This window comes from Trachurus trachurus (assembly GCF_905171665.1).
Source record: "Trachurus trachurus genome assembly, chromosome: 10".
Lineage (NCBI taxonomy): Eukaryota > Metazoa > Chordata > Actinopteri > Carangiformes > Carangidae > Trachurus > Trachurus trachurus.
In genome coordinates this window covers 22,891,107-22,918,751 of record NC_139894.1, presented here as the reverse complement: position 1 = coordinate 22,918,751, position 27,645 = coordinate 22,891,107, and the positions used below count along the sequence as shown (strand labels likewise).

General features: G+C 41.3%; 1 protein-coding gene across 2 annotated transcripts; it reads left to right on the top strand.

The window, feature by feature from the left end:
* Window positions 1-24,795, top strand: neurl1b (neuralized E3 ubiquitin protein ligase 1B). Of its 2 annotated transcripts, none has more exons than XM_083980054.1 (6): window positions 1-114; window positions 19,139-19,380; window positions 19,468-19,801; window positions 21,691-22,431; window positions 23,171-23,296; window positions 23,911-24,795. In XM_083980054.1, exons 1-6 carry the CDS (start codon window positions 12-14, stop codon window positions 24,156-24,158), a joined length of 1,794 nt encoding a protein of 597 aa, XP_083836180.1. In that variant the 5' UTR covers window positions 1-11; the 3' UTR covers window positions 24,159-24,795. The 2 variants fall into 2 exon arrangements, with proteins under 2 accessions (XP_083836180.1, XP_083836181.1); XM_083980055.1 differs by lacking the exon at window positions 1-114 and adding an exon at window positions 14,815-15,042.
* The last annotated feature ends 2,850 nt before the right edge of the window (window positions 24,796-27,645 follow it).

The window sequence follows — 27,645 nt, the reverse complement described above, 5'->3', positions numbered from 1 at the left end:
TCAGCAACATAATGGGAGGTAACCAGTCGTCAAACCTGTGCACTCCCTTTGGTTTTTGTGATATGCCTCTTTCTAACAAGGAAAACAAACTCAAAGTCAACCGCAACGGTGAGGGTAAGTCCTTGTTAATTTCTATACGACATTGTCATTGTCTTGACAGTACAATAATAGTATAATGACAGGTATAGCCTACCTGAGACTAGCTGTCAGGGGAACACCTGAGGCACAGGAAAACCGAATAGGCTATGTCATGAAAATGTATATAGTTTAATGTAGCCTAATTCTTTAGGCTATATAAAACAAATAGAATTGCCAATAGTTTCTCTAATATCACTCAATGTTAGAAATGGTAGGCTACTATCCATGAATTTGCAGATACAGTGTTGTAACTTATTTTACTGAGCTTTGTCAGAGTCCTCTCCAGGACTATTTGATATGGATAGGACAAACTAATAAGCTAATAGGCATATATAACTTTTGTGTGTGAGTGATGCACATCTGTCTCTTATTGTGAGCTCCAACCTCCATCTGTTTGATGGTCAGTTGTCATTTTAGGTTCTACAAGGTAAAATTCACTGTCACTCATGTAGGCCATAAACAGACCTGTGTGCCTTTCTTCAGTGCTACAGTTAACCAAGTAGCCTACATAAAAGAAGGACAACTGCAGTCAATTGCAGGTGGCATTAAGTCAAATGAGTTAACAGTGCCATCACAGAAAAAAAAGTGAGTGAGTCACTGAGTCACTTCCTGTTAAGTCGTAGCACATCTTATATTAATTAAACGTTGTTATTTGTTGCTTCAGACAGACAGGAAATGCCTGTCGCTCATTTGGTGCTGCACTGAGCCCTGTGTGGCTGAGAGAGGTTCACAGAGGCCTTTGGTGATGTCATCGCTTTCCCAGGCTCCTGGGAAGTGATGGGAAAAAAAGACAAAATGGTTGTGAAAATAGAAAAAGGAAGTCACTGGACAAGAACCAATGTAATCTAGAAGAGAAGAAAACAAACAAAATTCTTTCAAACCTTTGGACACGCCCTTACTATCCATTTATTTGTACACCTGGACTTTTACTTGAAGTTCTCACATTGAACACATTTGCATTTGTATGTTTTTACTTACTTACACCGCTCGTGATAACAACAGTGTGTTTTGTTCAAATCAAACAAAACAATGCATTTACAGTAATGTGCCACAGTGTAGCTTCTCAAGGGAAAGTGTTTCTTGGATTCTGGATCACCAAGAATTTAGGATGTTACTCATGTGTCGCCTTCAGGCATTTAAAAGTGGATTATTGCTTTGTGACTTTATGAGTCTGACATAATCTCCAGTCACATTGATTGCTCTGATGTTAGATTAATTTTCACTTTTTCTTATGGTGCTTTCACTTATCCACAGGAAGTTATTCTTTTCATACCAATAGACATCACTAGGTGGCGCCACTACCTTACATTAATATCACAAAGTGGGGGCGGGCCGACAGGGAGCTCAGCAATTCATGGCCTGACTTTGGCAAGTAAGAGGATGAGTTCATTGGATTATTGAAGCCAAAGCTAAAATACAGACTCCATCATTTGTTCTCTGTGTATTAGATCAGAGTATAAAATTGTGAACATTGTTTCTATTTAAACATCCATTGTTGTAATGTAAACTCTCATTCTGTGAAGCTGCAACAGTGTGTGTTTACTCTGTGGTTCAGTGGAAGTGGTTGCTTATGTCTTCCTGCCTAAAGCAACAGGTGTGGTTGTGTAATGTCTAAGGTCTGTTCCTATAGACTATTTGAAGCTACAGCAGGGCCTGGCTTTGAAGAGTGGTGGCTCTTATTATATTGTCAGCGTTGTTCGGCCCCCGTTTCTTCAGCCATGATGTCAGCAGAAGACCTGATACCATCAGACAGGCTGGATGGTTTAAAGGGGGATGAGAGTGGAGAGCAGAGCAGTCCGAGTGAAAAACCGGGGTATAGAATTTCCTGCGTGGCTTGATCTGTTACACAAAGATCCATCATCATGACCGCTTCATCTGTTGTTTTCAGATTACATCGTTGCTTAGCTTGTCCCGTGTTGCGTAAAGTGTCTGCAATGTACATGTGTGGGAAGTAAAATAAGGATGGGTGTGTGAGAGAGAGTACGACCTTGGCCACTTCTCTCACATGTGATGAGGCCCTAGGGTGGCATAAGGGGGAGGCAGTTAAACATTCAGCAACATCTTAATTATTCAAGACTGCTTGAATGCGTTCATGTAAGTGTGTGTAAGTGCACGAGTGTGTGTCTTATGTGTCGGAGACAAAGAGAGACAGAGAGAGAGAGAGAAAGACAAGAGAGAAAGGAAATGAGACACATAATCATTTTATCAGTAATATTCCCTGGACATATATATCATCTATTAATCACCTTTAGAGATGGAGAGTCTGTAAGTGCCAAAGCAGTTGCCATACATTTTTAATGTTTCTTCACCCTGCTCCTTTCCATGCATGGAATGTGTGAATTCTTATTATCATTATTATTTTTATGTATGGCCATGTATGGAACAAATAAAATGAAATGTTGATCTTAATTTTATGCACAGGTCATGGCATTTGTTCAGTCTTTTCTCTTAACGTGGATAATCTTGTACATGGAGTAATACCCTTTAGTACTCAGAGATGATGGTGATTATTGGTTGTGATTTTCATTATTATTATTATTATTATTATCCTTATCATCATAGTAACTTCTTTAAATCTGGTGCTTGAACCAACCAAACCCAAACCCAAATGTTTTCAGTTTGCTCGCATGTCAAGAGGAAGGAACCAAATCATATTTAGAGGTCAATAAATTATCAAAATATCAATGCATATTAATTATTATCATTGGTCCCAATGTAGTTTTTCCAAAGCAGAATTCTTTCTCAAACTGTGCAGCTCAGAGTCGCTCATCCGATCCAATAAATCCAATCCCCATAAAACTTGGGCCTAACGTGTGGAAGCACCTGAAAATGCTATTATAGAGATAGAAGAACAATTGCTGACAGAGGCGGTTCATAAGCGTGAGCCAGATTGAAGGTAATATAACCTGTTTTTGAAGGTCTTGAGCTCAGTTTGATTGCATCCCACTGATTCAAACAGAAAAATGGAAGAACAAGCTTTACTAGAAGTGATAATGGACAGACTGCATTTTTGCCCCTGTATTGCTTCTTGTTGTTAAGTCCTCTGAGATATTAGATACACTTTAGGAAAGGAAGTTCTCATATTTAAAAGTTCCAGAAATAGCCCCTTCACCCAGCACTGTCAGTATATCAGTGTCCTGTCCGAAGCTTGGGCCCCACAGAAGTTTCCCACACGTGTCACAGGCCAATGTCATGACAAGAGAACGAGGAGAGGGGGAAGTGGGCCAGGCAATGGGGGTGGGGGCGGGGGTTTGGGGGTTTAGCTTTAAAAAATGAAAATGATAAGTTTGATTGAAGTGTACAGACTCATGTTAGAAGGATACAGAGGTTAAGAGTAAGGACTTGGATGGCGGTTGACCTGATGGCAGCGGAGGGACGTGGAGAGCGGGAAAAGGGGCACAGATGGACGGAAGCACTCAGCAGTGTAGAAGTGCTAAAGGTGAACCAAGTGTCTGTGAAACTGACCCCGATGTTTCCCCTCCTTCAAACCCAGCGCAACGGTTATGTAACCGGGTGTTTATGGCGTCCACGGCTTTGGGGGCTAGCTGTTTACCTGTTTGAACATATTGGCTGCATACTGTACATTGTAATGTCTCAGAGTGTCCTGGACATGAGATCAGCTTACAAGGTTCCCACTGGCTCATGTCCTTCCATGACAGTGGTCTTTGATGTCTGGTATGTGGTCCGTCTATGAAGTGAGCCGCCAGATAGCGGCTAGTGTCCAATCCAACACATTCCCATTTCCCTAGATTTCAATGGCACTGGAAGTAAATGTTGCATTCCGTCCTTAGCCTATCTATGACCTTAGATTAAAGAGAAGCACAAAGTAATAGATGATTACTTTTTTGATATATCCATACTCAGTCTGTTTCTCTGAATATTTTTTTATTCAAACATGTACGTTTACTTTGAATGAAGCAGACCAGCACAGTCTGATTTGGCACTCAAGTTCATCAACTTCATCAATCGTCTGTCTCATATTGCTATTTAAAAAAAAAAAAAAAAAGATTTAGTAATTCTCGAAAAAAATATATTTTCAGGGCCTTTGCTTCCATGTAAGAAAATACACAATTCTGTTTATTTTGGTGCTGGACTAAACTTGAGTCAGCCAAAACAAGCTGATCTGAATCATAGAAAAACAGAGGGAGCCTGGTTATTTGGCTCTGATCTAACTCTGCTGCTGCAGCTCAATCATGATGAAGAACTGCTGCTTTGCCATGTACATTGTTTATTTTCCATATTCATTATCTGGGGATGTGATGATCACATGGAAGCACTGCTAATTTTCTGCTTGTGCTTTCTCATTTTCTGACAATTTCCTTGATTTGAACAGTAGTGACAGTAATAGTTTGTGCCCGGCAAGAAGAGGAGCTTGAATCCTGGACACAGAGAAATCCATATGATCTCATTTGTTCCCCCACAGACATGTTGTTCTGTGTATGTCATTCTGAAGCTGTCAGAATTTGTGACAGTGATCGGTAATCCTGAAGCAGTATACCTCAGGTACAAGGGAAGAAGGAAGCCTGGATGTGCTCAGTGAAGGGTATCTGTCCAGAAGAGCAGAGGAGTCAGCACACACCTCAGCTTCAAGCCGCTCCATGGGAACCAGGCTTGGATGGCAGCTGTTTCCCTGGAGACCTGGACCAACAGGACCTGCTCTCTAATTACCTACGCCCACCCAAGTCAGCAGCAAGACAGCCTCAGTTCAAGACCCTTAGCACAGAAACAACAAACATCTCTTTGATTTCATGGTGCCACTTTGTCCTGACAGAGTCGGTGGAAGAAAGATGCATAAAGGCAAAAGGGCAGCAGTCGAGGACATGGAAACTGGAAAGGAAACGACACAGGCGCTCTGGGTACAGCGCTGGCGTGATTATAGGGCGAAGATGACAGGTAAAATGCTGAAAATGTGCTGAAAAAAGTGCTGAGGGTGCTCTTTTGCTGAAGACAGAAATGCATCAACGGCTCGCAAAGCTGAACATGTTATATGACATTATGCCAACTAATGAAACTCCAGCGTGGCTTCAAGTCAGAGGACATGATGGTTGGCATGTGACATGAAGAGAGGCAACATATTAAAGCCTAAGCAAAAAGAGCTGCAGGCCTTGAAATTGCCCTTGACGCAAAAAAGAACTGCACATTATTGCTAGACCTGGTACACTGCTGCTAGTGGCTTGAATGTCTTTAATGACAGTTGACATGAGTGACTCATGCAGGCAGAGCTCTGGAGGGAGAGGCTCAACTTATGTCCCCCAGAGTGTCAATTATGTGTCCTTCATCGAGATGCACAGTCCAGTGGAGAACAACATTTTCTTTGTGTTTCAGTCTCTGTTTTAGTTTAGTTGAGTTTCAGAAGTTAATTTGCTTTTGATCTGGGGATCTGTGTTTGGAGGTGAGCCATGGTTAGAGTACAGAAACCGTGAAGAAATCTTATAACCAGTAATGGGTCTATTAGCAGCCATAAGATAAAACCAAAGGGAGTTACGTTGTTTTGATAACATTCAGCACTCATGCCAATAAATCCTGCACTGACAGGAGCAACAAAGTAACTTCCATGACCTTTGACTCTTACCCTTTGTCCAGTTTGATTTTTCTGCCTTCTATGGAAAATTCGGAGCTAGTCAGCCAGTGTGTCGGCCGTACCCAGAGAGGGGCAGAGAAAGGGCAACTGGTAGAAAAACATCTGACAGAAAAATTAGAGTAGCAGTAGGTTGCCATATTTACCGTCTCAACTGCAGAGGACTGAATGGAAAGAGAGTAGCTTTGGAAGGAAGTATGCTATTATGCAATGCTGTACCTGAAGCTCTCTATCCCTATATGCCCCTTCCTTTGAGACTGAGACACAAAGCGATTGCACACTAATGGTCAGCATATAATATGACAGCTGCTGGCTGTTGTTCTTGAACTTCTTTATATTCGTGGAAATGTTGGAATCTTTTCTTGAACCAACATTTTGTCCATGCCTGTTGTTGAAAGTGGGCTTAGATGTATTTCAGCGTACTGAGTGACTGCGCAGTGTAATAATAGCTGAGGAATTTTGTGTCATAACCCCAGGGCCCACAGTGGTTCATTCAGCCCCTTGCAGTCAAGATCTAAATCACCAGGGGAACTGGCAGTGTGTGAACATTTTGGTACTTCTAGCAACATGTAGGAAATATTTAGATCTGCTAATATTTGACTTGGGAAGAGCACCAGAAGAGAGTGAAATGTTCTACGCCAATTTTCAGCCGCTGTTGTTCTTGTTCATGAAAGTCATTCCATTAGTTAATTTGAAGTTCCTAGAGGAAATACTCTACATCAAAAATGATTGCGTATTTTGGGTGAGTATTTATTGCTTCTTAATTACCCTGGAGTGTATTTAAAAAAAAAAAAAAAAAACTTGCACTATGTGACTACAGGTCACATCACAGAGTGAAAACCCAGTTCCACTTCTCTGGAACATTAATTCTAATAAACTGCTGTCTTGGCTCGACTGAGTAACTATATTACATGATCAACACATGAAAGAGGAGCAACATAAAGAAATTGATTCAATGGTAAAGTGGTTCTCACTGAAAAGCCCCAAAATGGACTGCTCAGCAGTTCCTCAAAACCACTTGCCTTTCTCTAATGAGATTTTGGTTTCTTTTCTACTGAGTATGTGAGAGTGAAGCAATTTAGAGGTTAGAATTAGGGAGCTTGAAGGCAAATTCTGACAATCCTTAAGTTGCTTGGGAAGCGATTTTCTTTTGTGCTGTGTCATAAATTCTAATGATTTTTACAGGCTTAATTGGGATCTTATTAACTATAGGTTTGTTGTTTCATACACACCACAAGAATTCACTGCTTTCCCCCTGTGTGCCTGACAGGGTTAATGTGAATATGGCACAAGACTTTTAATAACTGCTGTGCAGCAGTGAAATACTCTGGGTCAACAACATCCATCCCACCTTCATAACACTTCCCACAAAAACACACATTTACGCTGTTACACACACACTGACATAAAACAGGCCCATATTTACATAACCCTCTTTTTATTTAGTGTTTTATACCTCTCGTCTTTTACAGGGCTCACTTTTATTTTTATCCGTTTTTGAAGCATGATTAAAAATATATGGCTTTACCTTGTAAATTTTAATGCTGGATCTGAATGTCTATTTCTGGAGTGTGCCCTGACAGAAACAGTGTTAGGCAAGCCAGTGCTGTTTGTGTGGAGTCATGTTAAAGATGACAAAGACCTTGACATGGACACCAGTTAGGACTTCCTTGTTCCTCTTTGCCCACATACTGGACACCAGTCAGAGCTGTGATTAATCCTCTGACAATAGCAGGACTCTTCATGAATTTTCCACTACATCAAACATGCTACTGTTGAGTCATTGGTTGAACAGATGAAAGAAGGATGAAGATTAAATTCTTGTGTGGAACAATGTTCTGTGTCTCTGTAAATCACAGTTATGAAGACTTATTGTCCTTAACTCATAAAACAAGACATATATGGATCATGCATTAGGTAATACCCCCAGTTTGCCACCGTCTTACAATGCACTTAAGAAGCCACTATGCAAAAGGCTAGAAGAACTTGGCTGTGTTGTTCTGGGCCAAGAGTATTTCCTGCATCTCCTTCGGTGGTGCATCCGCTCCTCATCCCAGAGAACACAAAGACAATAGAACAGATGGAGGAAGAACACTGTCCGTGCATCTGATTGAATGCATTGAAAGGCCATTTTTAGCACGTCTCCCACTGACAGAGAGGCCTAAAACAACACTTTGGTGGAACTGTGCCACTGTTTCATGTTCCACTGCGGCAAACCCAAAATGCCGTTCTTTGTAGAAAACTGCAACACTGATTAATTCATTTGACTAAAATGTCCTACAACAGTAGTAAATGCACTTTACAAATGCCACCCACTTTCTTCTTTCATCGTCGAGTAGCAGGAGTCGTTTAATGCCAGGGGTCGACATGTTACGTAATGTCATAATTTAGACTCCTTCAATGGAAAATGAATCAGGAAATTCCCCATATCAAAGTCAATATCTCTGTCCATTATCATCATCATTTGTTAACACTTCCATGGACATGTGCCATGTGGACACAATGTCCCCTCTTCAAATATTGGCTGGGAAATTTTGTCTGGTGTTGTCCACTTATCTGACCCCCCATGTTTCCTGTCATTTTGGCCAATAACTTGCAAAGTTTGACAGCTAAAATAAAGTCAGCAGGACTGAGTAGAATAGCGACGGACCGCAACTGACTTTAGATGTATGAAAGTTCATTGTTGACCTTGAATCTTTCATAATGAAAAGCCTAATGTGTCCTTTTTCACTTTTGGAAAATGAACCATTGTCAGACTTCCGTAGTAGAATTTTCTCTGTTGCGATGAACATACAGATTTATGGGACAACTGAGAAAACTCCAAAGACCATGGCATATCAACAACAGAAAGATGCTTTGTTCTTATTTAAAGTACTTTTGCATGAGAGCATGTTGTGAACTATTAAGAGAGGACTGATATAATGCAAGAGTGAATCAACTGAAATGATTTTCTCCAAGCTATTTTAGTTTTAAACAGAGAGGAGTTCACATGTGGTTTGAATGACGATTGTTTAATGTTGAAAATTAGTTGTTGTCTACTTCTTGTGTTGTTGACACAAAATAAGGAAAGAGTAGTCATTGTTATTATTTTCTGAAAGCAATTCAAAGCCCTGAAAAAAACTTTATTTCATTATGGAGCGAACATGAGTATAACGTTATACACCAGATTGTCAAATTACTCCATTACAATGCAGTGTTCATACCAGCGGCAGTGCTTTGTTTTCCCAATTTACACCATTTGCTGGTGATTCACTTCTCAGTGGTGTTTTTAATTTACTGAAATCTGAAATTGCAGAAGTGAAACCAAGCATGCATGCATTTTGTCTGCTAAAGACTGCCACAGCATTCAGTCTCATGATCTGAGGATTTTGGAAATTAGAACAATCTGTGAGGGCACCGAGCACATGGCAAGAACACCCCCTAAAATGGCTCCAATTAAAGGCAAATGCTGAACGCGGTTAGGTTTGATAAAGACAAAAAAAAACACACTTTTCAACACACTATGCCTCATCATCTACGTGAGGGACCTTTCTTTTACTGATACAACACTTTTGGCAATAGTTGAGCTTTTACGGTGTTTTTGAAAAGCAGGTGCCTCCAACGGCCTAATACAGGAGCTCATATTGAAAACACATGTGAATCCGGTGCAGTAGAAAACAGTGCTTGAACAGAAAGAGGTGACCAGAAAAACATTGTTGTATGAATGTGGCTCATTGTGCTGGCCCATGTGTGTTTGATGGAGATGGTTGTGTGTTCACATTGAAGGTGGGTATGACTCACTTCATCCATTAGATCAGTGACTGGGGTTTGGACAGGAGCCCTCCCCTGATACTGAGACCACCACATTCAAACCCTCCCAAACAGCCATCTGCTCAGCATTTCTACACTGCCTTTGAATCTCTAAAGAGAATTAAAATACTGCAAATGTAACACTTTGCTGTCCAAAGACCAGTCACTGCATCGCTCTGCATGGCAGTAGTCACACTGCTTTGGGCCAAGTTTCCTTGAGCAAACGAGGCATGTCTGTCCTCTTTTCTCTGGAAATAACTTTGTTTGCTGTCGGGGCTCTCATGAGATCGCCGCATCACAGATGCTTGATACCCAAAAGGGGGACAGTATACATTATGGTTCATGCCAGAGCAGAGAATTCCCGTTTGCATCCAATTAAATAAAAATAGACACAGCTTTCTCACAGTGTGTTGTACTGTATGTCTTTCACCCAGTTTTGTTGGTGTAAATTACAACTTGCTGTATACAAGATGTACACAAGGTAATGGACATCGGAGGGGGTGGTACATATCTCCACAGCTGTAGAGTCATAGAGCTGAATCAATGTGCGTGTAAAAGGGTCAGCAAGCAACGCAGGACAGGATGCCCATGAGTTATACAACATACCTCAGATTATTGGGCACTACCACACACCGGAGCACCATTAAGCCAGTTTCGTATTTTTCAGTGTAAACAATTAATTAGGGGGCTTCTTATTGGCAATAGAGTGGGATATGTTTAAAAGGGGCTACTGTCTAATCACACCAAAATGTTTTGCGTTTGCCAGGAAGTGTGGCTCACTATTGTGAAGAATAGAGGGAAGAACCTCGATTGAAGTTAAGCCAAGTTGAAGTTCTGTCAGTAAATGAGCGATCACATTAATGATGGACACTCTTTCTCAGCTGGTCTCCATACTAACTTCAAGAGGATCAGACTGATACTGTAAATCTGTGTTCAGAGCAAACAGGGTTCGACGGAGAATGATGCTGAGTTGTAAGAATGAATATGGAGAAGGCTGCTGACACGCTCTCTAAACTAATACGTTCTGTTTAACATTCCACTCTCTGCAGACTCTCTACTTAGAGAGGCTTGACTTCGTATCAGAGAGTTAATGCATACACAGTCACTGAAAGATTAAATATTCCTTTCAGAGTTGACTGCTTCTTAAAATCACCACAATAGGCATCAGTAATCATCAAAGCGTCCATTATTGTCCCTTTCCACCTTTCTATCCAGAGGTTGGTAAGAAAATTAATACCACTCGTGTCTGTGCTGTAAATATTTGAAGCTACAGCCATGCATCTGGTGAGCTTATCTTGGTTTAGCATAGAGTAGAGGTGGAAATCATCCGAGGCTCCATGATACAATATTATCGTTACAGAACAATATTATTGCAATTTTAAGAATTTTGCAATATCCTATAGCATATTGTGACACATTATGATTTATTGGTGTTTATTGCGTTCAACTGCAAGGAAAAACTATCAACATCAGATTTATCAAATAAGAAGTTCCCAGTTTGTTCATCTGACTTCAATATTTTTTTCTAATCTTTCTTTTTAATTTTCATTTCGCGACAACAAGAAGAGCTCATCAAAAAAGCTCACAGATACACAAAAGATCACAGTCTTCCACTGTCACAAGCCACAACATACAACACAAGATGATACAACACAACACAACACAATAAAAACCAAAAACACAAAAATATGTAAAGGACAAAAAAAATGTGGGTGTGTTTGGGGATAAGGGATTGGGGAGATACACAACATCAGTGCAAAGCCTATACTTATCTTAATTTACACAAATACTTATTATTGATGGCCGCACTCACAACCAAAATACAAGCCGGGGGTCCACTCTTTACTGTAACAAATTCATCTAAAGTTCCTTGCAACACATGGGATAACCTTTCATAAGGAACAATTGATAGGACTTTTATCATACCACATTGGTAATGAAGGCGGGTTGTACATCAAGCTAAACATACAGAATTGAAAGGCGTGCGGCATACAACATAATATTTGACAGTTTGACCCGACAAGGACAAAGAGCTAATACCAAGAATACACTATCCATTACCATTTTAATACCAAGGAACTTCTCTATATCTGTTTGGACAGTAGACCAGAATATTTTTTAATCAATGGACATGACCACATTAAATGAAAATTAAAAAAAAAGTGCCTGGTTGTTTTTGACACTTCCTGAATGCTGCAGAATATGAATCATCATATTTGCTACGTATTTCAGGAGTCACATGCAGTTTATTAATTCATTGTATTTCATGTGATTTGTCTGATCTTGTAATTTTCTTGGTATTATATAAAACTTTGGGCCAGGTCTGGTCATCTTTCCCAGTTGTTTTAAATATGAATTGTAGTCCTATCATTCATAAGCAATTGATCATATATCTAAGTTATCACTTTCTTATAAATTGTTGCTGCTTTCATGATAAGACTATCAAGAATATTCATCTTACTGCCACTTTTTTAAAATAGAATTGAGTTTAAATAACTCCTCATTTGTAAGTAATGATAATCGAGATTAAACTTTTCTTGTAGTTGCTGAAAAGACTTTAGTGCATCGCCTTTATACATATCACCAATTTTTCTAATACCATCAGTCCAATCTCTGAATCCCACATCTTCACAAGTATTTTCAAAGTCAGGATTATTCACAATGGGTGCTAAAAATGAATATTGATTTAATCTGAAGTATTTACGTATGCTAATCAAAGGCTTGCATATATTTGTAGCTATAAAATTATCCTTCATTTTAGTTTGTATTTTCCTAGAACATACAAAAGGAAGGTCTGATATTGGCACGTTATCTAGACCTATACTTTCCAGATCTGTAAAGGAAAACTGACTATATTTTACCCAATCTGTGGCAAATCTCAGTTGTGAGGCCCAGTGATAGGCTAATCCACTGTTTTTTAAGGGAGGTTGAAGCTTTTGTAGCTTCAACCTAGGAAGCTTATTTTTCCAAACAAATCTACGAATTGCACTATGTATTAATTTAAACAGTTTTAATGGAATATAGTAGGTAGCATCTGAATTGGATACAATAAACGTGGCAAAACATTCATTTTAATAATTGCAATTTGGCCTATTAAAGACACTCGTAAATTAACCCATCTTTGAAAGTCTGATTTGATTTTAGAGGTAAAAATTTCAATTTCGTTGAATCAGATGTTAAAAGGCAAATATTCTGAAACACTGCTCCTCTTCCCAAGGGGTAAGGCCAGGGACTTATCATAATATATTTTATATCCAGAAAAGGTACTAAATTTATATATGATCTTAATTAAAGCTGGTATAGATTTAGATGGCTCCTTCATACATAAAAATACATCATCTGCGTATAATTAAATTTTATGTGTTCTGAAGGAAAACATCTGGGAGGACAAACCATTAACAATCATTTTTATTCTTTCAGTGGGATGGTCAGGAAAAACAGACTGACCAACACAATATTAAACAGTATTCTAGAGCGAAAAACGTAAATCTGTATGTGCAATTCCTACAAAATAAAAGATTGATTCCTGGCATCCGTGTATCGATACATTATTGCCATTCAAAACATTGTGATAATAGATTTTTGTTCCCCCACCACTAAGGTGCATTCTCCTTTGGACACAGTCAAGCTAGGCGTTTCCCCTTTTCTAATCTTTATGCTAAGAAAACTGGCTTCTACCTCCAACTGTATATTTACCAAACTGAAAGTGTCTGATCTTCTCATCTGACATGCATGAAAGTAAGTAGCCTAAGTGAACCTCCAGAAAATGTCAAACAGTTCTATTGACATTCTCTGTATCGTTCAATATTTTCTGTAGACACCCCACTGTGGCTTAAGTTATTGTGCTGAAGATAATCCTGCAAAGTACAGTCCCTTTCTTTTTGGAATAAAATCAGCCCAGCAATCATTATGCTTTCATTAGCACCCCATAGTCAGGCAGTAAAGCAAGCATCGGGGGAAGCAGCACTTGTTACTGCTGCTCTGCTGTGTTTACAGGGAAGGCTTGATTGCAGACTCCATCACAGCCTCATATTCACTTCCTGTGTTAATCCCCTTTGCCATAGCAGCTCTTTCTTTCGGAGGCAATGACGAGGGCGTGGGGGGAATTTCACTTCTGCTTCGCTTCACCCCAAACACCATTCACCCAAGGCTCTCATAAGGAGCCACCATATCCTGCTAAAACAAACAGCATTGAGGTGGTAGAAACAAATGCTTTTGTCTCTGAGTTATTTTTAGTCCCAGTTTGCTTTCACCCAAAACGCCATCTCTCACGAGACTTCTTTGCCCTGATATTGAATTAGATCATGTATGAATATGTTGGTGACTGCAGAAGTCCAGAGGCCCTTTTCCTCTGTTTGATCATAACAACACTGTAAACATACGCCAGAAAATATTCCACTGGTGCTGTCAAATGTTTAACAATTCATCACTATCTGAACATTACATTGACGTAAAGGAAGGATAACTTGCACACATCTCTGTTTTCATGCTTTCTCATCTCCTAAGCAGCAGTGCTGTGGTCAGAATATCTGACACACAGCTGCTGTAACGCTTCAGGCCCATCTATTTCTCCACTATGGGAGATACGCTGTACCGGCACTCCCTCCTCTAATGGTCTCAGTCCTACGAACCCTGCAGGCCATGGCTCCTCAGAGAGCGGTGTGGTCCAGAAGACAGGAAACAGCTTGAGAGAAGCCCCAGCAGTCAAGGCTATGGGAGGGCAGAGGATAGGGTGGGAAAAAAGGGGATTTCCTCATATGGCGCTTTGGACTCGTATCAAAAGTATGAATACTTGATTTATCTCGAGCTGATCATCTCCTTCTGATGGCTCTTTTGGGATTTTTGATTTAGAAGTCTGACTGCGTGGAAGGATCAATAGTCTTGGAAATCTCTTGAGTCTGATCAGCTTAAGTTAACCCCCTTTAAAGTTCACACTCAAGAACAAAAGCTCTGTCAAGCAGTCATGAGCAATGATCTCTTAATCATTACAGTGCTATCAAAGTTTGCACCATGCTGTCTTAGTGGTTCTCTATATGCAAATATACTTGACAAGGCTTCCTTCTTTTACACAAACCCCTTCAAGCTTGATGTTTGTCCTATAGGCTCCACACTCATTAGGCTTCATCACAGTCTTTGAGTGAATTATTAAATGAATTATTCAGAGGCTCTGTGATGCTTTGGAAGGGGGGGGCGTGGGGGTGGGGGAGTGTGGTGGTCTCTGTGCTTACTGTGTCTTTAAAGTCGTGCAGAAGGGAGCCTATACTAAAGAAAGGAGGGGGCTGCTGTGCGCCAGTTGGAGGTGTCTGCCTGTCGCAGCGGCTTGGGGTTGACATTAAGAGGAGCGTGTCCATGCTTCAGCGGGGAGATACAGCGCGATCTGAAGGCATTGATACTCAGACTGAACTAGCTGCAGGCAGATCCTTATCAGATCATCATACATGGATGGACAGAGAAACACTACAGTTGGAATTAACTTGTCAGCCGGTGCGAGGAAATTCTCGATATAATGGGGAATACGACACCTAAACCTTTAATAGGTGAGTCTGGTTATTCATTTATCATTCGCGGGGGCTTGTAATGTAATGCACAAAAACACATATGTGCATATGCACGGAGCGGTGCCTGATTAGAGGGAGATACACATGGCTTGTCCTAATTCCTCTAGGCTACTTGTGTTCGCTCTGCGTAGAGAGACGCGCTTCCCATCACGGGGGAGCCGAGCGTGATTCCCAGGGAGCGAGTCCAAGCGAGCGCTCCAGCAGCCGCTTTTTTCCCCTGCAAATTCACCTTTCTTTCACCTATCATAGAAACCTCATAAGCGACACAAGCTTAATTTTAAAAGATGAAATGTTGGTGATCAACCTGAAGCGTGCAAAGAGTATAGCCTACATCATCAAGCAAATGCTTGTTCTACCAAAGCTTCAGTTTATGATGGTTCACATCAAATCCTACTTAGCAGTGGAACTTCTAAAGTCCACATCCCTGATCAGCCACCGAATGACTTGCACATTAAGGTTTTTGAGTGTCATCATTATGTGCAGTGCTTGCTGCCTCCTCTTGCCCGTTTTGTGTCATTTCCAGAAACGTAGTCTTCATTATCCTTTGTGAAACTGCTATATTTAGACAGGAACGCATATTTTGCCTCCTTCATGTCATAAAGAATATTGTTAATTTATAAGCAAATCGAGCAGCAATAACATGAATGTTTAATGCTGTAAATACGTGCACTGTATCGCCTGATAACGCCTGGTAATGTCCTTTAGTGACACAAAGTAGCTGTTTTATGTAAATTACAACTTGAAGTGATTGCCAGGGAATTGTTCCTGCATGTGACTTGATTGTCAGGGGTTTTTACATAAAACTGTCATTATGAGCTCTCTGAATGCTCTCCAGACCACTTTGTCATGACACCTAAAGCTTATTACTTGACAATCAGCTCCCCATATCACTTTGATTTAATCTCTGTCACACTCCCACGCCCCCAACAGACCCACTGGCAGCTAAATGATGTGGTTACTTCCACCAGAGCCAGCTGACACAGGGTTTGGACTGAGAACAGTTAGTCACAGAGGGGCAGGGGCAGCTTGCTTGCACTGTATGGTTTCAATTAATTATGGAATTAATAAGATATCTGTGTTTTATGGGACTACAGAAGAAATATGCACTGCATATCATAAGGGAAGCTTTTATAGGTTCATTTCTCATCAGCCATCATTTATCTAGCAGGCCTGCGTGTGATGAAGAGGTCATTAAACCAAAAAGAGTTTCGAGTGATGCCATTGATCACTTTCACAAGTTCTTAAGACAAAGATGTAACTAAACAAACCATGAAATTCTCCTGAGATGCACTAAGATTTCATGTCCTGCACAGTAAATGAGTTACAGTATGGTGATGGCCTAGGGATATGAGAGGATAAAGAGTCTGATCATCTTGTAGCCAAAGATAACTCTGACGAATGCACGTAATCAGTTTTACATTTCAAAAAGCGTCCCTTGGTACAGCAGTGTGTCTTGTGCAGTCTTATGATTGCATTCATTTGTATTTTCCATCACTCAGAACAAGACAGGGAGACACCGTTCCCATAACCCAAATGTTTCTTTCCTGAATTAATTGCACAACATGGCTTCTGGCAGAAATATCCTCCATGTGAAATTTGCCTTTGGCAGTGGCAACCTCCAAAGTTCAGCTGAGCTTCACTGATCAGCTGCCTGGACCAGTCTGTTTCTCTGCTGTTCTCATAATTTGGCTGGTCCTTAATACAGGGACCATCACTGACACTGCTGTTCAGCACTCCTAATAGTACACTGAAGAGACTTACTTTAAAGTGCTTTGTCTTATGATTGGTAAAAAAGGAGTCTGAGTAGTATTCCATCACTGGCACTGACCCAGTCCAAGTTCGTACCCATAATGTGCTAACATTACATTTGAGTCATAGTCTCTAAAAGACTCTTTTGACTACCCGATAGTCCCTCAGTTGTCCAATAAAAATACATTGTAAAAATATATACATGTGACTTTGCTCTGTTTGCGCAACAGAGAAATAAATAGAGTACTTTTTGATGGAAAACAAAGTAACATATAGGCCAATATATGTGACAGTAAAGTTATTTAAACGTACCCTATTGAGCTTCTCATGAACGAAGAGTTCAGTGTTCAACTGAACACCAAACGTATCTGTACACATCTGATTTTCAAATTATCTGATTTTGAAACCTGCATGCTTACTTTAATTTTTTCTTGCCAGTTGTCTTCTTCTGCACCTCTGTTGGTAAATTTCTGTTTCCTTGGCAAATTAGCTCCTCCTATAGACCAGCTTTAGTATTGTGGTAATGTTTGTCACGTCTCCCATGTGCGTGCGCTCAAGACAAACAGAATGGGGACCCACAAGAGTTGCGCGATCTTAACCAAGGTTAAATTATCAGAGTGACTGTGCGTGTTGTAAGTGTTGTCATATGATTATGTGATATGACAAATCCACTTTTAAATTAATTTCATACCACCAATTATAAGTTACTACAATAATGAGAGAACAGGTCAAATATTATGACGTTTTCCAAAGCATGAGCAATCGACTCTCGTTCTAAAGATCGCCAATCAGCACAATCCTAGAAGTCACTCATAACGAAACTGCTCTATATGGCAGCCCGGTTGACAAGCTGTGTGACATAAACACAACGCCGTATTTATTCTTCATGTTTAGCATGTGACTCAGATGTAATGGTAATACTGTATATACGAGAGGCACAAACTGGGGCGAACATCAACGAGGCTGTGAGCTGTCCCTCACTTCATGATCTATTGTGCTATGCCTTTCATCTAATAATGGCAAGTGTCTATATCAGTCCTCACTGTCGGTCCCTCGACTGCAGACTCACAGTACATCACTCTGTCAGAGAGATAGCTGAGCCTGTAGGCTAACCCTCAACATGTTTCTGCACATCCACCCAGAGTATATTTTACTCCCTTAAAAGCCAAATTCTCTGAGCCGAAAGGAAAGGGGCACCCCGCACATCATTTGAGATGTTACAGATGTTCTTGTTGCAGCTTCATAGTTTAGAATATAATCAGTGATAATGTCTAATTTAGGAAATGTACTGTGGAACATTTCACTGAGTTATTGTCTTTACAGCAGATCACAGTGAATTTTAAACAGAAATGTAATCACTCTGTGGCCCTGGAGGGGAGGAGAAACATGGCCTCCCTTTGAATGTTGGATTTCAGCCAGTCTATACCATAAACACTCATCTACAGCTTTACTTGTATTTAATATTAAACCCAAACAATCCAAGTCTCATTTAAGCCCACGTCCAGTGTGTCTTGTTTGATTTCGAATCCTTGTTAATTCGGTCTGTGGCACTCATCAAGAAATTCTTTCCTCAAGTAGGACATTAACTCCTGTGAAGATTAGGCCTTTTATTTGGGTATTTCTTTACTGACTCTGCACTGCGTGATTCATTCTCCCTTTCTGAAGATAACTGTGGAGGAATGAAAAGGGCTATTCAGGGTTTGTTTATGCTGTAGGCCAAGGGTGTGTGTAGCCCATAAATAAGAGGAAGACTTATCATGTCTGATGTCGACGTTGAGTTTTTTATTTATTTATTTTTTATTACATTTCTCTTTCCTGTGGTGCTACTAATTTTTGCTTTACCTCACATGTTCCCCAGTGATGTATACATCAGGGGTTTGTCTAAATGTACCTTTTGTTCACTTCTGTGATATAAATGTCCCATATGGATGTGGTAAGAGGACTGATTTGACAGTTTGCTTTTTTATACTGTAAATGTGGGTTACATGCTAAAAGAGATTATTGAATGTAGACTTGTTGAGAGGAGTAAAGAGGCTTCATAGTGTCAGTGTGGGAAAGGAAGTGTGTGAGACTGCGGGGTCCTTCACATAACTGGCCTCTCTGCCCTCTAAACCAACTGCCACGGCCCGCTTGCAAACAAGTTATTGTGTGTGGATATGTTTGCTTCTTTTTCCAACAGCTGGCGTCACGAACTTTACCCATTTCGACCTTGTCACAGTCACACAAAACCCAACTAGCTGTTCACATACCGTGTTGGCCTCTCACTTAGTTGATCAGGTTGAATCATTAATGTGTTTCTCTTCCCTCACTGTTTTTGCACCCACAGATGCGACTCTGCAACCCCGCCCGGTGGCCAACAGGCAGTACTACACCCTGCCTAACAATGGAGGTGTGGAGAGGAGGACGTCTGCTCCTCCGGTCAGTATCAACATGGACTCACCCCGCTTTCACCCCCACGCCAAAGGCAAGAATATCAGGCTGGATGGGCAGCTTCGCCGTGCCACTCGCAAGAACAGCTTTTGTAACGGCATCACATTCAGCCATCGGCCTGTGCATCTCTATGAGAAGGTTTGTTTTCATCTCATTCTTCACCCACTCTGTATTTAAGGGATATTTGGGGAATATAGTGTATTTACATCACCTCTGTTCATTCAGATGCGTCTCCGTCTGACTGGTGTTCACACTGGCTGGAGTGGAGCTCTTCGCTTTGGTTTCACCAGCCTGGACCCTAGCGAACTGGTTGCTACCGACATCCCAAAGTACGCTTGCCCGGACCTGGTGACACGACCCGGCTACTGGGCCAAGGCTCTGCCTGAGAGACTGGCCTTGAAGGACAATGTGTTGTCATTCTGGGTCGATCGCCATGGGAGAGTTTTCTACAGCATCAATGACGGAGAGCCCATCCTCTTCCACTGTGGGCTCAGCATCGGCTGTCCACTGTGGGCCATCGTAGATATCTACGGCATCACTCAGGAGGTCACGCTGCTCGGTAAAACATTTTATAATGCTGTTCACTTACTCCTACGGAATACTCACAGTTTTTATCATGATTGCAGCAGAGAGAGGCCAAGATGTCACATGCAAAAAAGGAAGAGAGAAGAACAGATTCCTCACATGACTGCTGATGAGTCTTTACACAATACATCACCACTAAATGCATATCCATTTAAGCACTGAGTTAGGGATATTTCTTGACTGGAATTATCTTCATCTGTCAGCTCCAAGGCCGTGTAATTTTGACCATGGCTTTGACAACCCTGAAACTTATTTTTATAGTGTCAACACATCCACAGCTAATTTAAGCAGCTTCCTGTGAGTTCAGAGAGCAGCTGTGCCACAAAGCTCTGCAGCAGCACAGGCCAGTGTATAGTGAGAGTAGGTAGAGCTGCCTGGGGCGGCGCAATGACTCAATGATCCGTGTGACAAAACCAGTCTGTGTTCAACAGAGTGTCATCCACTCGATCCGTCCTGAAGCTCTCACTCCTAATCACTTTCCCCGCTTCTCCTTTAACACTCACTTACTATCACTTTCCCGCGCTTGGGCTGTTTCTCCCTCTACGCCTCCTTCATTTCCATCACCATCTCCCCTTCGCTTCCCTCTCGTACTCACTGGGTGTGTTTATCTTCAGTCTGACAGGAGCAATGACCATGTTTGGTCAAGACGCAGATCCCAGGAGCTTTGGTGAGGGGCCAGTGCATGCAACTGCTCCAGCAGGGCTACTAGTGTCATACTTGTTTATATCAGCCCCCCCGTACACAGAGAAATTCAGCTCTACTATGAACTCTGTGTACAAATGCGTCTGCAGATGGGTTTAGAGAAGAATGGAAATTAAATAGGGAGGTACATAAATAAACTGGGGAATGCCAAATAAACAGCTTGTCGACACAGCTTATTTGTACTCAAACTCAAAAAATTAGGATTACCGTGGGTCGCACCGCAAAGTATCGCCTTTGCGGCGCGACACTGCGCAACATCGCAAACTTTCCTCCAGCTTTTACTCATGGCTCATTCACGTGAAAGAAAACATCATAGGCATAATAAATTAGGTGATAATAAATTATTGCTCTGGAGCTTTTGCTGGTGTGCGGACTTTTCCTTTTTCATATCATTGACTTCTTTTGTTCGGCTTTTTCTATTTTTTCAATATTTTTTCAATAATAATAAACCACCCAACATCCAGCTTAGAGCTACATTGTCACCTACCAGACTGGAGTGTGGTAGCCTACATTGTATCGCTGTCGTTGTCTTTTCCGTGGTCGTTAGTAGGTGAAGACTTTGATTGGATGCTGTTTTTCCAGGCTTGTTCGTTCCACAGGTGACTGACTTTTTTCATTTATGTGAAAAAGCATTAAAGTACTTGGTTGAAATCGGGGTGTGAAGAGGATTTCAAGCAATTCAGTAAAAATGCCACAGAATAAGATTCCCAACCCTACCTTTAAGCTTCAAGACATTATAATGGACACAATTTTCTCCATCTTTTATAGACATGTCTTTATCAATCAATTTACTGAGAAAATAATCAATAATGGAATGAATCATGAGTTGAACCTACAATAAGTATTTGATTCCCTGCTGATTTTGTAAGTTTGCTCCTCCACAATGAAATGGATAGGCTATAGTTTTTATGGTTAGTTTATTTTAACTATAGGAGACAGAATAGCACAACAAAACATCTAGAAATAATATCATCATAAAAGGTTATGAATTAATTTACATTGGATCAAGTGAAATAAGGGCAAAAATCAGCAGGGGAGCAAATATTTATTTTCCCTACTGTATATCCATAGCCATCATTGAGAAAAAATAGGAAAGCTTGGTACAGATTTATGATAGTATGTCTTAGTCACGTTCTTTTCTGTCCATCTTCTCCTCCACAGAAAGCACATTTGCTGAGAGTGTGGGATCCAGCTGTCTGAGTGCGGCCCGTCTGAGCGCCTATCTCCCTCAGAGTAGCCACGACTCAGCCAATTACAGCAACAATCAGCTAGAGAACAACCAGACCGCTGCTGCCAAGATGGCCAACCTCCAGCTCAATAACTACACTCAGCTCATCCCTTGCTGCTCCTCCACCTCCTCCTCTTCCACACCTTCCTCATCTGCCTCCACTGGATTCAGCGTCCCCAGGGTGGCCCGGGGCCTTCCCTCCCCGCTGGACAATGACTTGCACTTTCACCCCGTCCGCGGCTCTGACGTAATACTCTCCGCAGACCGCTCAGCCGCCTGCATCCACTTTCTAGACAGCAGTCGGACTCTGGTGTTCAGCGACCGGCCGCTGCACGTTGGTGAGACTGTGTACGTGGAAGTGGGCCACCTGGGCCTGCCCTACTTTGGGGCGCTGTTGTTCGGCTTAACCTCCTGTGACCCGGCGAGTCTACACGCCGCGGACCTGCCAGCAGACCCTGAGGTGCTGCTGGACCGTAAAGAGTATTGGGTGGTGCACCGGGACTTTCCCATGCCTTGCTCTGGAGACGTGCTCAGCTTCAGCCTGCTGCCCAGCGGAGAGGTGCACCATGGGGTGAACGGAGTGGGACGTGGCAGACTGCTCTGCGTGGATTCCTCTCAGGTCCTGTGGGCCTTCTTCACCCTGCACGGGGCTGTCAACAGACTCAGGATACTAGGTAAGCTGAGTGTATTTAAATATCACACGCACGGGCGATACCACAAAATAACATCCCACACTTTTATTTGTGCAACTGCTGCAATTAGTTGAGGCCATTTTACACCCCAAGGCTACATGAACTGCCGCTGGTATAGCACTGCAAATTCTCAGATCAGATCAATGGGTGAGTTGCATTGTGGGTAATGGAGCTACAAGGTTGTGTAACATAACTGGGAGTAGTATCAATCTTCTGATTCAGCTGCTGTCCACCAGCAGGCAGATATTTCCGAAAATGTTGAGCTTTTGATTTAATATAAACATAATAAATACCCAAAAAGGACACAAAGACTATTCTTGAGCTCAGGCAGCCACCGCTATTTATTATTTCCCAGACTAAAGGAATGCAGTTTAGTGGTTTATGTCTGTGTGTGTCTGTGCAATTTTGAGCTGTGACCTATCTGTCCTACTCCCCAACTCCCACATAAATTCATCTCATTGGTTTCCGACAGCAATATTATCCTCAAACAGCTACAATGAAGTTATTCCTTGAAACTTCAAGTAATACAAATATCTAATCTTACAGGTGAAGGCCAGTGAGTGTAACGCCATATACTCCCATTGTACAACTCAAGGACACACTGTATTGAGATGATAGCAACTGCAGTTAAATATACAGACTGTCTGAAAGCCGCCATTAGAGCTCCACATGAGTCTGATTATCTGGGATTTGCTGATGTGTATTTATCTTTGTGACACAGGAACGCTGCAGTCCAGTCCTCCCTCCACATCCCCCAGCACTTCCCAGAGCAGCAGCCCAGATGACAGTGACTCCGATCTGGCATTCAGTGTCAACAGATCCTCCTCTGCCTCTGAATCCTCTCTGGGTGCGTTACCAGATGTTAACAGCATGCGTAATGTTACAGTTTATATAGAAGCCCTCACAGGCTCACAGCATTGGACACTAGACATGTCATGTTTGTTTCTGTCTCACTTTTGAAGTAGCAACAACATATCTCCTGACTTGTCTTATATTTTAATAATTTTTAATACTTAATGACTTCATTGTAGAACTGTAGTCGAACTAATCTGAAACTATTTCATAATCGTTGTTTAAATGTATCAAACGTAAAAATCCTGTTGTAACATTGCAGGATTATTTGGGGGAGGTTTGCACCATAAGACATATGACATGACTTTGGGTTCTAGGTAGTTGTAATTGGCATTTTATTAGTTGTCTTTTTATTTTATTTAGACCAAATGATTCACAGAAAATACGATCAGCCAGTTAAATGAGTATGCATCACAGAATAATTTAGCAAATCTTGAGATTTCAGGTTCATAGTTTAATAACTGAAAAAAACATAATTTCCCTAAACACAGGTAGACAGAGAATAAAGAATGAAATATGTAAAGGAAACAGTATTTGAGTGGACTGTGCACATGCATCCATGTCTGCTGCGTTTTACTCTAAGTCCCTCTTTCCTCTCTGTTTCTGTAGTGACTGCTCCCAGCTCCCCTCTCAGTCCTCCCATCTCTCCAAGGCTCATTGCCTCTGAACTGCCCCCTGCTGGAAAAAATGGAGAATGCACCATTTGCTTTGACCAAGAGGTGGACACCGTCATCTACACCTGCGGACACATGTGTCTCTGCAACGACTGTGGGCTGAAGCTGAAGAGACAGATCAACGCCTGCTGCCCGATTTGCAGGAGGCCCATCAAAGATGTTATCAAGACATATCGGCCATGATGGTCCAGGTGCTGTGACTTCCAACGCTGGATGCCACCTGTTTCCCCTTCTCAGGCTTTGTTGGACCCTATCCGGAGATTAGCCACACCAGGACATAATTGTGCCTATATGCCCATTTTGTATGGTAAATCATATCTGGAGACAGACCTGGCTCTTCATACGCAGAACTGTGACCAAGTACACACATAGACTGCATAGATGAGCTGCTATATTCTGGCTAAGGAGGACGGGATGAATCATGTGCTCCTATTTTGTATTTTCCATGTGATGACTCTGATGTCACATGTATTTGCTGAGCAGAAAAGCCTGCTGTGAATATTTTGTCTTTACCCCCATTGTCCTAGATCTATGTATGCTTCAGCAGAATATGCGGACCGTAGTCTATGACTTCTAGTGCCTTAGATTTTTGTCACATTGTGTGTCCAAGTAATTATGCTAACAATCTTAGCCATATCTCAATGTACAGTACTGAAAGCTTGTGGTGAAAAAGGCACACAGATACAGGGCCGTAATGGTAAGTGGAAAGATGTAATTGTATGTAAATGTGTTCAGTGGCGTGCTTCAAGAAAAGTATGTTCGGAAAGAAATGCGGAATCTGGTTTTGCACAGAGAGATGAATAAAAGTGGATTAAGTGTGATTAAATTGTGTCTAGTTTTCAATAAAATGGAAAAGACTGTGAAGCAGCACCAAGCATCTACCACTGAGGTACATTTTCAAACACAGTTAAGCCCACAGACTCTGGAATCACTTCACATTGAGTGAAAATGATTAGATCACATCTATGGAGTTCAAGAGGAAACTGGAGAACAAGCAAAAAATCCATTTAGATATGGAGAGTACATGCCAACACTACTGCACTCCCAGTCCTGGGGTCAGGGAGGGTAGGGAGTGAAGAGACAATGTAATGAGAACAGGAGGGAAATGGGTTTGCAGTAAGGTTAAAGGTGACATGTCATGGTTCAGTTGCCCCAGTTCCTCTGAAGAGCTGGATGAATCATCTCCATAGATATTTCTTCTTTGGTTTCTCTGAAGTTCCATCTGATTATCTAGATTGAATAACCTGATCAGGTCATCCCTTCATGTTGTTCTTCCTCTGTCACCATCATTGCCTGCAGTTATTCAGCCAGCAGTTAGAACCAACCAATCATTCTCCCACTGGCATTTTTCCTTTTCAGGTTTGTTTTTGCTTGGAAAATTGTATTTTTTTTTTTAAGTATATTTTTGGGGGCTTTTTTTGCCTTTAATGTACAGGACAGTTGAGAGAGAGACAGGAAATGGGAGACAGAGGGGGGTAATGACACGCAGGATAGGACCGCTCGACGCGGGATTCAAACGGGGGTTGCCTGCAGTGAGGACTATAGCCTCAACACATGCGGGTGCTCTACCACCAACTGGGCTAAACACCGCCCGGAAAAGTATATTTTTGGCCTGGAGCTTTTCTCAACCTGTCTAGTCCTTCGCTGTTGTAGCTTTGAGAACTTCTAGCTTCATGAAACCAATTATTCAAGCCAACGTACACTAGAGGTCCATAATCAGCTTAAAACTGGTCCACACTGGTAAATTGAAAGCTCCAGAACAGCCAGTTGGACTTGGGCTAAGAATGTTTTAACAGCTGTAGCATCTGTTAGATATGAGTTATTCCCCACCTTCTAATTTGTTTGGCTATTAAGGAAAGTGTATGTTATAGAAAATATTGTGTGATTCTATCACATGTGATGTCAATATCCACAAAATTCAAGTAGAATACAGTTCATATTCATCCGGTCTCACCAGACCACAGTCCTCCTCACACATCACAATCTTTGTTAGGTTTCTTTGTTGACTCTTTAAATTACAGAAAACACGGTTGCAGTATTTTTGGTTCAGAGTTTGAGTTTATTGTCACATTTTTGACATCATGCTATCTAAATGGGACACTAGGCACATTAGGTTTATATTGTTCTGCTGGATTAATTAATTTCTTAATTTCTGAAAAAGAAGTGGCTGAGGGTGGAGACAGGTAGGACACATAGTTTGTCTTCTGTCTTATTAGGTCAGCTGGTTGACTTTGGTTGAATTTGTGGTCATTATTTGTATTTTTGAACGTGTATTGGGTGAAATAAGTGAACCCGTGCTTTCTTGTTTTTTGGTCCCTGATGTTGCACAATAAATGTGGAACATTTTGACTTGTGACAGGAGGAAAAGCAGCTGAAACAAATTTCATTAACAATTGCTCGGTCCACCAAACAGTGGCGTCGGATGACGTGCACAGACAGAGAAGCAGCAATGCACTGGAGAAGAAAGGGCCTGCTCTGTTGCTCTGAATTAACAGATAATAATGTTGTATTCAGAAAAAACAGCAAAATCATTTTTTTTCTCAAGCAAATGCGTGATGCTTCCATACCCCGGACATCCCAAGATGTTAAGGTTTATTGTAGTGATGGTGCTGGGGGTGAGGAGTAGATCCCAGAATATAATATTTATAGCAACATTTCAATACAGTTCTGAGAACAGAGCTTGTGTTTGTGAAACTTTCAGATAACTTCCAATAACTTTGTCTGAGGGTCATTTTACAAAACCTTCTCAAAGTAAATTAAAATAAAATAAATAGTATAATAAAAGTTTACTGCTCCCTGAAGGTCACACTTTTTTTTATTTCCACAAATCTTCAAAGAATCGTCCAGGAATTCTGGCAAAATCTCAGGGGAATGTTTGCTATGTTGCACCTTCGCCGCACCCTTCAGACAGCGTTTGAGGAGATTTCCCAGAACTAAAAAAGTTTCTGTAAGGAGTGGTATTTGAAATGTCATCCTGAATTTATTTCTTATAGAGTTTCTTTGAGTCTCCTTCGTCTTAGCATGTGATTTGTTTGGGCAGTGTGAGAGCATGTGACAGCGGGTGTCTCACGCGAAAAGCATCTTGGCTTTTAGTGTGACAGTTATATATTGAGATGCCAAGATATTTGGCACCCCTCAATACAGCTATGGGATGGCCCGAGGGGAAAACATGTCATCTTTCACAAAAGCTAACCTACACATCACACCTCATACAGTGAAGCTGAACAGCTGCATTGTGATTGCTGTCATTTAGGAATGTCTGTTGTAACCATAAGGTATAAAGGTAAGGTAAGGTAAGTTAAGGTTGTTTTTGTCACACCAGTTGTGTAACCACTCATCACAAAACCACAGTGTCTGTGCAAATGGAAACATCACATTTAATTTGAGACTCATTTACTCTGAGTGACAGTACACACATTCTCCCTGACAGAAACATGATTAAAAAATCTGTTGTGTCAACAGTGTCATTTGAATTTCATAACTTGAGGAAGTGACTGTATTGTAGTGACAGTGGGGCTTTACAGGTGCAGGTCACCTCACAGCTTCCCACAGTTTTCTTTGGGTGGCCTGGTTTCCTCCCAAACAAGGTTCATTTGCGACTCTTAAGTGACTCTTAAAGGGATAGCTCAACATTTCAGCAAATTGGTCCATTGCCATAATTGCTGTCGGT

What these genes read in the sequence shown, in the direction of transcription:
- neurl1b (XM_083980054.1), top strand. Translation starts at nt 12, where the DNA reads ATGGGAGGTAACCAGTCGTCAAACCTGTGCACTCCCTTTGGTTTTTGT. An exon ending in CAACAGACTCAGGATACTAG is followed by an intron (nt 22,432 to 23,170) that starts GTAAGCTGAGTG and finishes TTTGTGACACAG; the next exon opens with GAACGCTGCAGTCCAGTCCT. An exon ending in TGCCTCTGAATCCTCTCTGG is followed by an intron (nt 23,297 to 23,910) that starts GTGCGTTACCAG and finishes CTGTTTCTGTAG; the next exon opens with TGACTGCTCCCAGCTCCCCT.